The 14,678-nt window shown below is 33.6% G+C and overlaps 1 protein-coding gene across 3 annotated transcripts in view; it reads right to left on the bottom strand.

The window, feature by feature from the left end:
* Nucleotides 1-14,678, bottom strand: part of Cnksr2 (connector enhancer of kinase suppressor of Ras 2) — a 263,447-nt gene that overhangs the window by 63,634 nt on the left and 185,135 nt on the right. For all 3 annotated transcript variants that reach the window (XM_010607126.2, XM_010607127.2, XM_010607128.1), the window contains 2 exons: nt 12,976-13,065; nt 11,207-11,421 (listed from right to left, as the gene is read on the bottom strand). In XM_010607126.2, the coding sequence (XP_010605428.1) occupies nt 11,207-11,421; nt 12,976-13,065 (305 nt within the window). The remainder of the gene's footprint in view (nt 1-11,206; nt 11,422-12,975; nt 13,066-14,678) is intronic.

Below are 14,678 nucleotides of genomic sequence, written 5' to 3'. Positions count from 1 at the left end.
GGCCTCTTCACTTTATTGTAAACACACTAGGTAAAGAGTTAACACTTAGAATGGTAATTTTTTCTTTAAAAGTACAATGTGCAGTGCCAGCTAAGAAATACTGAGGTAGGAATCAGGAGATCTGACTTCTAATTCTCCATAATTTATTCTGTATTCTAGTTCTGTGAAAGTGATCAAGTCATAAGAACTACTCCTGACCCTAATTTCCTCATCTGCAAGATCAGGAATTTGCCCCCCCCACTTAAAGACCTAATTCTTTTTTTCCTTCTTTTTTCCCATTCCCCTTCCTTTCCTTCCATCTATCCACTCCTCCCTATTTAAAAAATTGGGAGCTCAGTGGTGCAGTGTCTGCCTGGCAAGCACAAGGCCCTGAGTTAATTCCCGGTACAAAAAAATTCCAACAAAGATCAGGGATTTGAACCAGAAGATTTTAGAATATTTCACAGAGCGCTAACTTTACATGATACTTATTTTTAGAAAGAAATGGAAAACCTGGCTAGTCATCAATGCAAATCTAATTATTGATGTTGTAGGAACTGTGTGTGTCTGTAGTCACTCTGTTTTAATACTGCACGCTAGATTGTTCTTTGAAAAGCACTTAGTTTATGTTTCAATTCCACCATATATGGAAGTAACTTATGAGCCAGCTATATTAGATATAGCTATTTTGGGTGTCTGATTGATATGTACAATTAACATAGATTTTGCACTTGAGAAAGAGGCAGAAAGTTTTTAATAGGTGCAAAGCAGAATGTGGGCAGCTACTGCTCCTGATACTACTGTCTGACAGAAACTTTGACATCTGGGTGTCACAGAAATTAGGATAGGCTTGTCAGTCTTTTCTGACAAATGTTCATGATCAGAAAAAATGAAAAGAGACAGATTTGCTACCTGCAGGTTAATGAATTAAAGGAAATAAATTACATGTAAATGAAAGAGAAATAAATAATATAAAAAGATTCACTTCTAATAGAGTACACATAAAGCCTAAGAATCTCAAATGAAGCCACTATTATGGTGTGATGATTTTTGTCAGCAATGACATGACTGAATTATAATTACTGAAAAACATTTTTGGCTATTGACTTAACTATTTTATTTGGAAAATAATCTGAAGGCAAACAGCTTTTCCTTGTTACCTTTAGTTTTGTTTCTCTGATAGTAATGCACATATTATCTCATCATGGAATTCTTGTTGTGCTAGTTTACTTTATTCCAAGACTGCCAGCATTTACTGAAAAATCTTTATGGCTAAGAGTATGTTTACATCAGACTCTTATTTTGGGATATTTGGTTTATATAGCAAATAAGCTCTCCAAGACAACTACTTCAAATGTGTCCATATCATCTAGTTTTGGTACAGTTTAATACAGATATATTTTTCTTAATAAAAATATGTTTTCAGAGAGAATACCAGATATGGACAATAACAGTTGAGTTTAAAGGCTTTAAAATCACTATATACAAGTCATTTCATAATAAAATAGAGATAAATGTCATATTCTTTTTTCCCTCCAATTCTGAACCATATAAGACATAACTTTTAAGACTACAAAAGCAAAACTGGTTTTATCTAACAGAATGGAGAAAGCCTGGTTGGAAGATTTAAAAAAAAAACTTTTGTGTTTGCACAAAGAATCAAATCATCATTGTGCTGTCAATTCAGCTGGCATTTTCCATAGCTCTCTCAGCAGTGCTACGCTCATCTTGTAAATGGGGAAACTAAGTAAGAGAAAGAAAGCAATTTATATAAACTCAGAGATGAATAAAATTAGATTTCTACATGGCCTAATGTTTAGAAAAGGCTGCTCCAAATACACCTAGATGACATTTTGCTTATCCTTAGCCCACTGGTGAGGACAGTCAGGTAATATGGCTGGAGCAAAGAGGCTTTACTTGTGCACTTCCGTAGTGACATAGACACGGTTCCAGTTTGTATATATTGACTCCCTTTCTCTATTATAAAAATATATATGAAGAGTACAAACAATTGAAAGTATCCAAAATAATTTTATATCAAATTAAGAAGTGGATATCATAGTCATATGGCAAAAATAGACATGATGCTAAAATGCAGTTAAATGAAGGAGATTCAAAAATTGACTAAAGAGGGCTGGGGATTTAGCTCAGTGGTTCAGTGGCCTGCCTTGCAAGTGCAAGGACCCGAGTTCAATCCCCGGTACCAAAAAAAAAAAAAAAAAAAAAAAAAAAAAAAAAAAAAAAAAAAAAAAAATTGACTAAAGTAACATGATCTAGGTATACAGTCATCTGCTACTCTTCCTCAGAGTATAAAAAGTGTATAAAGAATTGTGTATACATTAAGTAGAAACCTCAAGCAAACTACATGTTATCCTAATTATTTCTTGTATTTAATCATCTTTTGATTGAAGATAAAGAAAATGCAATTTCAAGTAATATTTCCAATGTAAGCTTTAGAAGATTAAATTAGGTTTGCAAATATGATACCCTCATTGAGGTAGGCTATACTTCTGAGTCTGCTCAGAGTAGAATAACAGAATTTTTAAATAATAAAAGAGATTTTTTTTTTTTTTTACTTTACCACTGAATCTTACACATGCTGTGGGTAGAGAAATTTTCAAAGCAAATTTTACCTGGTAGGACCACAGAGAAGGGATCCTCACTGTGGTAGTTTTCTATTGCAACTTAGCTAAGCTGGAAGGAACTATATGTCTCAAAATTCTCTCCTCTGTATGGCTCTGTTCTAGGTTTGGAAATTTGTGCCAATATGGAATACACAACTGAAGCAGCACCCCTTTTGCTCTGAAGTTCAGCTTTGGGTGTCAGTCACTATTGCAGTTCACGCACATCATCATTTTCCAACTGGCTCACCTTGCTGGTGTGGTCAGAAGGAAGTTCTACAACTCCTCCAGCTCTGATCAGATCTCTTCCTTCACCTCCTCTGAGGACTACTGAACAAAGAACCTGTGCCTCTCTATGTCAAAGGATATCCGTCTAAAGACAGTTAGAGACAGGGTTCCAGTTTGTGCTCATGGGTTCCAGTTTACCCATGTCCAGATTTTCCTTCCAACCATTGGCTCTACTGAAGTGCTTTTACCAGCTCCTCAACTGAGTAAGATCTAATCCTTTTCCATGCCACTTAGTGATTCTACTTCCCTGATTGAACCTTAACTGATACACTCATTAATATCCAAAGGGAATGTACAATTTTTTAGTCCTCAGAGGCTTCCTGATTTACTTATCAGGATATAATTCCCTATCATGCAAAGGAGTTAATTTTTTCCTATGCAGAATTAAGACTACTATGTGCCCAGCAGAGCAAAAAAAAGAAATACAATATCTGATTGAATTTTTAAAAGAGTGAAGGCAATATTATCTTCTTTTTACTGATGAGGAACTAATGTTCAGTAATGACTCTAGGTGTGATAGTAAAAGAAGCCCTTTCATGTTTATAAGGAAGTTTACATTAATTAATCTAAAATTAGTTGCATATAAATAATAGAGATTGAAATACTGATCTCATCTTCACCATTTAAGATTTTTTTGGAATGAAGTTGATTAGGATCCTATTCCTCCTGGCCTACCCTGAGACAAATTTAGCAATATCATTTGAAGTGAGATTTTAGATTGAAATCATTGGCTCACTGCCAATTGCTGCTAGCGTCAAAGCCAATAAAAAGTATATAAAGGCTGCAAATGGTCTGAAATAATTTTAGAAAATTTATCTTCAGACACTGGAATGTAACAGTATCAATAATGATGCCTTAATCAGTTTATTAATGTAGTTTTATTAAGAGGAAGCTTTGGATAAGATTTGTGCATATATAGCAAGTCTTACGTATTGTTTTGTAGAAATAGAAGGCGCTGAAAACACCAAATGGATATGATTTTTTTAAGAGTTAAATGAAGAGAAAATTTTGGTACAGATTATGGTCCTTCCATCAGACTAGACTTTAATGAATTCTATGGGCAAAATAATTTTACAGAGAGTTTCATTAAACTTGAGATGCTTTATTAAATGAGTTATGGTGGTGAGATAATCTGAATATATTGGTTATGGGAGAAAATATAGGCCAATTTCCTAAGAAATTTGAGCAAGTTTTTGGGAGCTACATAGCTAAGAGACAAAAGTCTATAACAAAATAGGCCTTTTAAAAACTCTATGATCAAAGCTATTAAAGACAAATGTGCCCTCAATTACGTTTGTAATTGCTGACCTTAGCAACCATGCCAAGGGCCCCAGCCATTGGAACTTATGTTTTATTTTTCTCTCTAAAGGCAACAGAGAATTTATAATAAAATTTAAATTTAATAAATTTAAAATTAATAATTTCCTAATTCAATTCTTCTGTGTCCTATTTTGCAGGGTGCTTCACTAATTAAAACAGGTTTTGTGTTTGTTTCCTGGAAGTCATTAATCAGGAACAAGCAGAATGAGACCTACATTTGTTCAAACATGAAATTGAAAAGACTAGCTTCAGTTTATTAATAATCTCTTTTGTGCAGTGTGAAAATAATTCTTTCTCAAGAGTGTTATTAGTGCATTAACAGTCAAAATTTAAAACAACAAAACAGATCAAGCACAAAATTCTAAACATTTAAGCAACATTTTCAAAATTAATAAAACTTAAGAATTTAGTTTCTTCAGGAATTTAAACCTGATCTCTTACAGGCTCCCAACACTTTAAAAGCACCACAGAACGTAACAGTTAAGAGCAAAAGTAGTTCCTCCTATATTAATAGTTTTTTTTTTAACTGTGGCTGCTTAACACAGATCAATAGACCCTCTTGGGTCTGTCACTCTGTCTTTCTTTCCTATGAAAAATAACTGATAATACCACTAGAGTTAATACAAAGTTACTGTTGGGTATGGAGGATTTATAGTATCATTCTTGGAAAACTGTGAGTAAATAGGAGTCACTAATTAGACAGTAAAGCAATCAACCTAAAACAAAATGAAATTGATAGGGATGAGATGTAACGATAACTTATAATGAAAAAGCCTGATGATGTATAAACATAATATTCCTCCTGAAAACCATGGAAATTTCAACCATCTCTTTTTTGCTTATGCAATAAGAATATGGCTATACTGTCAGGGTTGCATGGACACCAGACTTATTGGAAAAACACTGAATTAAAATATTTAATAAATTTCCAAGGCAGTTTTATGATTATTCAATTTTTAACCCTTTAATATCATTTAGTGGGTTATTATCAAGCAGTATCTATTCACAAGCGAAAGTGACAGTCTGTGAAGTGATGCAGTATTTGTCCATAAGAAAGGACCATCATTTTGGGGCCAAACCTCATATCCATTAGGGTCCTTTAACAAGCATGGCCCATACCTTGAGAATCACTGATCTGGGGAAGTACCCTGCTGGGAATGCTTTTCACAATCCTAATTATTCCCATGAAAGGCTCTGCCAGTGCTAGCATGAATTTGGCATTAACACTGTATAAATAATTAAGTCATCCATAGGAATCAATTACAAAATGATTCAATAATGAATACAGTAATATGTAGGAATGGATTTCTAACATGTCTGTATGCTCTTTGCTGATAAGAAACATATCATATTGTACTAAGGCCATTTTCTGGGTGAATAAAGCTAAAATGGAGTGAAATTCGTTGTTACAAACAACTGTTAGCTCAGAGATAGCTTCATTGCAACAAAAATTAATTGCCTTCTTATTCTAGTTACTTTGACCTGAAACAATGTAGCTAAATCAGGCAGTTGTTAGATAAAACAAATCATAAAACTGCAAATTAATTAAATTATGAGTGTATATATGCTAGAGATTTTTTGTCTTAGTGATAATAACCTTGTCTTCTCCTTTAGATGGTGAAATCCTTATGAGCAAAACTACTTTATTCATCTAAAGATGTGAATTCTGGAGTTTAGACTGCTTCACTGCACATCTCAACTCTTCTTTCTAGTTATATGTAAAGTAACTTTCGTGTTTCAGTTTTGTAAAATACAAATACAATGATATATCAATTTCATAGGGTCATTTTTGAGATTCAATGCGTTAATATCTAAGTTCTTAGCATAGGAGCATGGTATATAATCAGTAAATGCGAGTAGTTAATGGTAATCAAGTGGTAGTATTATTATTTTCACATATTCTATAGAAATTAGGCTGGGCCTTACACATGACTGCACCACTAGAACTGTTAATTTTCTGCTAAGTTATGTTAGTTTTTGAGGGGTATTATAGTTCTGTCTAAACAGCTAGACTACCAATGCCCAAATCTCAGCTCCGTTATGTAACAATCCACATGTCTCAGCTTCCTAATCTGTAACATGGTGATAAAATCAGAACCTTTCTAATAGGGTTGTTATAAGGATTAAACGAGTTAGTATTTTCAAAGTGCTTAGAATGGTGTGTTTCGTATTTATTTGTTAAATAAACAAAATAGATATTCCCTCTGATATCTCTCCGTTGTTCTCCTCCTTCCATTAAAAACACCCGCACAAATTGACTAGAATAGCTAAAATTGCTTATTAGAAATAAAATGACAACTAAATGTTTTGAAATTACACCCTAAAAAACCTAAGACTAGCTACACGTTGAGTGCTATGAAAAGAATTATATAGATTTTTGAATATCTACTCAAACTCTGTTCTTATAAGCCACCTAAAACCACATTATTTAATGAAAGTATACCTGCATACTGTCTGGATCCATAATCAAATTTTACTTGTTCTAGCATCTCAGCATACAGATTTAAAATAAACGATTACTTTAAATATGAATTTAGTTTAGTAGCCTCAATGAGAGCAAGTTGTTATTTACATATCTTATTAACCAAAAAAGTCCTATAAGATTTAAAGATGAGATTCAGAACAATTTATTCTTTATAAATATTTTTTCAATACATTCTAATTTCACACATACATACACTGCTTTCTGCCTTTTATACTTGTGATCTCGGGTCATATGAAGGCTTTGGCAGCTAACAACTTTCATATTTTCAGAAGAAAATCTGAGTGGTAAAATAAAAAATTTGAGTTTTTGAAAAATGTTATATCATGTTTGGCTGCTGGGCATATTAGGGCCTCTGTAGTGAGACCTGGAAGGAAGCAAGCAAGAACTAGCTGGAACTGAAGCTCTGAGCTGGAATGAAGGAGTATGAGCTAAACTTCTTATATTGCTGGCCCTTGTGAGGATGGCCTAGGATATTTAGAAAAGCTCTCTTCGCAGGTGGAAGACAGTGAGAAAAGCACTAAAAGTTCCTATTCATATGTACTTATTGATTTATTCATTACATTTTTATTGAGAGCTTATCAGACACTGTACTTATACTAGGTGCTGAAATATAGTGCTTAACAAAATGGAGACAACTGTCCCTGCCTCTTATGTATATGGATATGCCTGACTTGCCATGTACATGAGAGAGAAACACCACGGTGATATCACCATGGTGATATTCACACAAATACATATATAATTACAAATCACAACAGAGGTTTTAAAGAAGCACTGGGTGCTAAGAGAACATAATAGGAGGAAGTGATTTAATTCAGAGGGGGCTGATCGGGAAAGCCCCCCTGGGATTTTAGAGTTAGACAGCCAGGGGAAAGAATGTGTGAAAGCATTCTCTACAGAGAGAATAACATCTCAAAAGGGGAAGAAGTGGCCAAGGATTGATGTATAGTCATGATGGCTAAAGCACAGTGAATGTTTTTCTGTTAAATAAATTTAGGAAAAACAACTAGAATAACAAATATGTTTAATTAATTTTTAAAATTTATTTTTTATAATACCATATACTCTAAATCTTTATTATCATTAAACAATCTGTAATAATTGATAAGAAAAATAAGTCGAACACTGAAGCTCAATAGTATTTGCTTTGCATTTTCTTTTCACTAGATTTCTTTCCAAAACAGACCCGTAGGAATTATATAAGAATACTGCATGGGCGTGTGCATGTAAGCGTACACATACACACCTCAGAAGTTGTTTTAAGAATATCTAAGGCTGATATGTTGCTGCCAAGAAATTTATAATAAATTTTCTCTATATTGGAACTCAGAATTCTTAGACTCCATAGAGCTAGTATTAAGGTAGAGATAGCAATCTATAAATCCAATACTCAATCTTCATAATCTTTTTCCACATAAATTCTATTCTATTAAAAATGACCGAGTTATCCAAAATAAAATTACTAAAAGTAGGATTAGTAGTTCATAATAAAATTGACTGGATTATAATTGATAATAATTGTGTATTTTCAGGAAAATATAAGAGAAAACACTTTCATTTTTAAATAAGTTATATAAATAGATAAAAACCAACATTTCCTATAAAGTATAAAAAATATATTATTTAAGTATATGTTTTGCCTTCAAGGCCCTAGCAATTTAATTATAGTATTATGTAGTTCAAGCAACAGATCATGTTGAATAACTAACATGTGTTCTGTAACAGCAACAGCTCTGTATGTTTGGCCTAATTTAAAAAATAGTAATACATAGCAAAAGAAAAATCTGGGCATAAGTCAATCTAGATACTTCAAATGCTATTAACAATAATGTATGAGGGCACATCAAGTTTTTTTCAAAATTAACTCATTAAAAGTAAACAATTCTCTGTATATGGAATGCCTACCATGCCCAAAGCACCAGGGTGGAGTGTAGAAGGAACTGGAATGGGTGATTTTGGTTCTGAACCTTATACTTTTTCACAACACAACTTTGGGTAAGTCATTTAACCTTTCAGCATAGTTTAAGCTTTTTTATTCGAAAATAGGAGGGGTTTTGTAGGGTTCAAAAGACATAACAAATGTTCAAACTCCCTTTATGATCATGAAAGTACTAAATATGTGACAATGTGACAGGTCGAAGTCCCCAAGGGAACATAAAAGAGTCCCATAAAACTCCAATGAAAGTCCTCTCTTTCTGAACAACGGTTATAACCATCTAGTATGTATTTGGGGGCTAATAGTTATTTTGCTTCTTCTAAACTTGATAACAGAGGAAGTACCTGCCTTCTACCCTGGAATTGGTGGATCACTGTTACAAGGGAGATTATCCCTCTCAAGTTAATAGTATTCCTTATTTGTTGTTGACCACCCCCACCCCATCACAAATTAGCTGGGAAAGGTATCTACCTGAGAAATACCATGTTACAGGCTCTGGACACCTAATATAAGTAGGAGGCAAAAGTGAACTCTCTGATTTATTAAAATAAACTTCTGGAAGTAAAATTACTAGACCAGGTTATTGATACACTTTCTAAATAATACTCTTGGAAAGGTGCATTGTCCTAGGCAATACTCATAATATTTTTGATTATCAGGTCACCTCACCTTTTCTAGTCTTTCTTAATTTAATAATCCATATCTGTGAGACTCATCTCTCCATTTTCCTTTCCCACACAGTACTTCATATACCTGTTCGAATACGCATGACACAGAATGAAACAGCCTACATATTTCAATGTGCCTTTAATGGCTCACAACTCTTAAGAGAAATCCAAATTCTTTAATAGATGATATAATTTGAATTCCATTAGTCTCTTGAGCCTCATCTTTCACTACTAACTTCCCTCTTGAATAAGCCAGCTTTCTCTCATTTTTAGACTTTGTTCAGACTATTGCTTTCTATTGCTTATGAATGGAATGCCCCAGGTTCTGAAGGATAATCAGTGTTCAGATGGCCTTTCTGACTAGTGATGACAACAAAAATGGCTCTCTTCACATGAGTTGAAGAGTACTGACTTCAGATTCACTTCAATTGTCAGTGGAAAAAATAACAATTTATTTTGTTGGTTATTTAATGGAGCAGGTTTTGATACGGGCATTTGTCTCTTAGAGAGGAAGAGGCTTGGAAGCATGTTATGGGAGAATAGGCAGGAGGGAGCGAAGAACAACACTCCAACCCAAACAAAGAAAACAACTGTACTCTAGTTTTTTGACAGAGGTAGACAACAAATAAGCAGATTTAAGACATTTCTCAGAGAAACAACTGAAGTTATTAAATCTTTCACATCCTGTATACCTGAATGGCACACCTTCAAGATAGTGGTAGATGAATTTTTTTGATACTTTGAGCATTAAATACAGTTTTTAAAACTACCACTTAAATTTTCATATTTTCCAAGCTTCTAAGTAGAAGCTACAATTTTATTGGTACAACAAACTTCCTTTAACCAAAACAGCCTAATATGTGTTGATTTTTGAAGTGAATGTTCTGGCTAACAATATTCTCAGCTTCCACATGGCCATTGTCCTAGTTTGTCATGCTCTTTCTGGGCTGGACTTAATGGCTCTGCCTTTGACCTTTTGGTTGATTCTCTCTGCATTAGAGAGATCCCACTGGCAAATCTGATCATCCAAGTCCCTAGCTCAAATTCTTCAATAATTCTTTGTTATTATAGGAAAAAGTCTTAAATATTTTATCACAAAATTTTCTGCCTATGCCTCTAGCTTTCCTATGTCTACTGTCCTTTCCCCACACAATTTTCCTCATTTTTTTACGGGGGGGTACTGGGGATTGAACTCAGGTCCTTGCGCTTGCGAGGCAGGCGGCAGAACCACTGAGCTAAATTTCCGGCCCCTCAATTTTTAATGAACCAGCAATACCAAGCCACATGAAGTCCCTGGAACATGCAGCTGTAGCACACCTCCATATATCTTCCTAGTAAAGTACTGCTACTCATCTTTCACTTTCCTCAAATTGTCCCCATTATCAAGTCTGTTCTCATTTCCCCTGAGGGTAAGGTCCTCCTTTTCCAATGTCATCTCTATATGTTCTGTACTCACCTATTATAAGAATTAATTTATAGGGGGATTCTCAGCTTATCATTCTCCCCATATAATGGTATGTTTGTCCTCCCATTTTCACTTCTAATACCGCAATCCATAGCACATAGCAGGTGCTCATTTTTAAATGGAAGCATGAATATATTATACATTCTATCTTTAATACTGAATTTATAGCTAACCATGCACTGCATATTAGCACATGGATCATTAGTCTGTTATTTATAGCTCCATCGTTTTATGCATGGTATCTCATTAATGCAACTTTCTAGAACATATGAACTTACTGAACATATGAACTGAATGACAAATCAATAATTAATAATTTTTAAGGGTACATACTCTAAAGTTATATTTCATGAAAATCTGGATTAAAGAAATCTGGAATTTACCTGAGAGTCATTTGTCTTCCAGTAAAAGCTATATCAAAGAATTTTAAACATTTTTACTTACATGGTATAGTGTGGCCTCTGGCACAGGTGTGCCCATGATATCTTGTCTCAATGCATCCATTTGCAGACTAGGTAGCAATGAATAGTGAGTTGGGCTATTACTCTTATCACCCTTCTTTTTGGACTTCTTTCCTGTATCTTTTTTGCTGTTTCTCTGAAACATGTATTCTTCTTGAGCAATTTTTTCATTACTCATATATCGAAGTAGCGAGTTTTCTATATAAAAAAGATAATTACACCAATGTCAATATAGAAAAACCTTAAATTTGTCATTCTTTCATAACAGTGGTATAAGTTTTTGTTTCAGAACTTTAATTTGATTTAATTTAATCTGTATATAGTGAAGTATGTTGTGTTAATTATTTGGGAATCATAGAACAATAAGAAATAGCCAACAGATTATTTCTTCTGGTTTTATCTTTGGACTAGCTATATCAGAATCATCCATGGAATATGAATCAGAAGTTCTGGTGTCTGGCTCTTAAATTTGTAACAAGCAGCCCAGGAGGATTCTTCTAAAGCTTGATAACAAACACTGGCCTATGGTATGCTAGGTAGGATCCTTGAAGTTAAAGCTCACATTATGAACCAATAGTCAGGAAATTTAGCTTATAAAATCTATGCTTGAATGAATTATAAGCACTTAATACTTCATAAAGCACTCCCAACAGATATCTGTACAATATCAAGTTCCAAAAGAGTGACTCAGAGATGGCATATGACAAGCATTTTTCTTTTATTTTTTGTTGAATTATTTATATTCCGTAAAACAAATGAGTTTAGAAACTGAAGCTTGGAGCATGTAATGGACTCGTCAACATTTTCAGAAATGTTCAAGCAATAAAACAAGTGTTAAAAAAATTAAAGAAGCAGAGATTCATGCTTTTTTGACCATGTGGTTTATAGATTTGTGCAGTAATAAAATACATCATGTACATATGCAAACAGGTTAAATATACAATGTAAGAAGCTTAGTGAGCTTAGGTTCTATGAATAGTTTTTGTTTCATTTTGTTTTCCATCTATAATCTTATGATTACTTCAGAAAATGGAAGTGGTGGCAGCATGACCAACTAGGTCTATACATCCATACTTGGTAAACCTTATTTAGTAGTGAGACTTTCAGTTGATCAATTTACTGCTCACCTCCATAGCACAATAAGTGAACATAAAACTTTTGATAGATACATAAAGAGTATCCTGCCCCCATGTAAGAAGATAATCCTGAACAGCAAACAGACAGAAAAAAAAGCAAAGCATTTTTTCCCAATTCAATATGACATTCATTAGAGTCACTGGCTCAGTTTCCATTACCTTTTTGTTCTTTTAATTATGTGCTTCAATGCTCATTTTAAGGTTGTATTTCCTACAAAAGTGAGAGGTTGCACTGTGGACCAATGGGGAATGAATGGTGGTACTAAATTTTCCCTTAGATAATAAGGCACTTTAGGTTTTTATTCACTAACTTAATTCCTTTATGCAGTTTCACACTTCTGACCTTGGTTTACAAATACTAACTTTCAAATAACAATCAGATATTCAATTTTTCACATTTTACTATCTACCTTAGATCACTAGAAGGATTTCATAAACAATATCTATTTAATAATGGGTCAAGATAGTCAAACATTGGTTTGACTTGGTTTTGTTGCAAAGTAAGTCAATGATAGTATACATTTCCTACTGAAGCCATAATAATCTATTTAAAGAACATTTAAATTTGTTTATTGTTCAATCAACCCAGCCTACACTGAAATTCTAGAACACTTACCTCTTCTACTATCTCTCTTCATCTTATTTGGATCTTCATAGTCCCCCACCCAATTATATTCCACTGGCATAGATATAGGTCGTAGCTTGCCTAAACACAGAGAACAAAGTTCACATCACATTGTTTTTCTTCCCCATGTGTGCTCAAACTTACACTGAATTTTTAGCTACAGTGTACAAAACACACTCACTCATATGCAACATTATGGTTGGCATTTGTGTGGATGAAAAAAATGTGTGTTTTGAGCCAGAAGGTGAAACTGCCTGTGGCAATTGGCCAGGTGATAATGCAAACTTGAAATACTTTTTATAAATAATAAACAGCCCAGGTTTTCTATCTTGAGTCCCAGACTTTGTGAATTATGGTCCTTTACAAAGAAATCATTATTTTCACAATTTTACTTTGTTATTGGTAAATGGTCTGTCTTATAACCTAATGCCCAATTGTCTTCACAGCCAACTTCTAAGATGGTAACCCCTTGTGTTTAACCTATGAGGATATTAACACACTGTTTCATGTTGGAACACCACAGGCTAATTTGTTATCTTTATTATTTCCTAAATCATATCACCACAAATTTTAGACACTATAATGCTTCAGCAATATGGTTAGATTCTCATTCATGGCTACAGCTGGGTCTACCCTCATGCCTCTTTTTTGATGCAATGAACATATCTACTTTCTAGATTTAAGTAATCATTGCTTTGATCTGTCTCATTTCCTTCTGGGTTTCTATTTTTCCTAATAGCATTTGATCAAAGAAAACTTACGGCAAAGACTTCAAAGATAACTTTTTGGTGAGGATGCATTGTATTATTTCTGTTCAACCTTAAATTCCTGAAGCACAAAACAGCCAATGAAAATTACTCAAAAGTTTTAAAAGGGTACTCAGCACGATACCTGACATGAGAGTTATTTAATAAATTCAGAATGAATGAAAACTAGAGACTCATGCATAACTGGTTCATGAAAATGATTACTGTGATGATAATGGTACAAATACAGTCATTTACCATATGCTATATACTATTCAAGAATTTTATAAATATTAAATCATTTAATCCTCATAAGTAAAAGAAATGTGCTATCATTAAGAACATTTTACCAGATGAAGAAACAGTTTCTAGTTGGCTAAGCAAACAGCTGGTAAGTGCCCAGTACAAGGATTCAAACTCAGGTACTGAAAGAGCACTTCTGGACTTCACCATCTGATATCTGATAACTTAGTTGCATGAAGTTTTCTTCTTCACATATACTTAACCTTGTCATCTGCAAATGTTTCAATCCTTCAAAATAACCCACTTTCCAACTACCACTTTCTGTATTTCTAGTGCTTGCTCCACAGAATTCCAAACCCAACAATCATTCTACCTTTAACACTGGCCTTACCATTTTTCACTGTCAATTTCTTTCCTCTCGTCTCTCCTTAGTGCCCAGCTGAATTTCATCATCAATAATAGTAATCACGCCATGTATTTAGAAAAGATTAATGTTTTATATATCAGGCAAAAACTAATTTAAACATTTTGTTAGACTTCTAATTCTATTTTTAAGGAAAATATACCAACCTTATAGCTTCTTATCTAGACTGAAACAGTTTAATGTGCTTGGTAAGCTCCATTAAAATCTGAGGATAAACTAGACATCAATTATTAATGAGGAAAAATGTAGTATTTTTTTAATGGTTTCCTTTCAATGTGAGC

The sequence above is a fragment of the Fukomys damarensis genome, unplaced genomic scaffold, assembly GCF_012274545.1.
Source record: "Fukomys damarensis isolate Sample0158 unplaced genomic scaffold, DMR_v1.0_HiC HiC_scaffold_39, whole genome shotgun sequence".
Lineage (NCBI taxonomy): Eukaryota > Metazoa > Chordata > Mammalia > Rodentia > Bathyergidae > Fukomys > Fukomys damarensis.
This window is presented reverse-complemented; position numbering and strand designations above follow the sequence as displayed.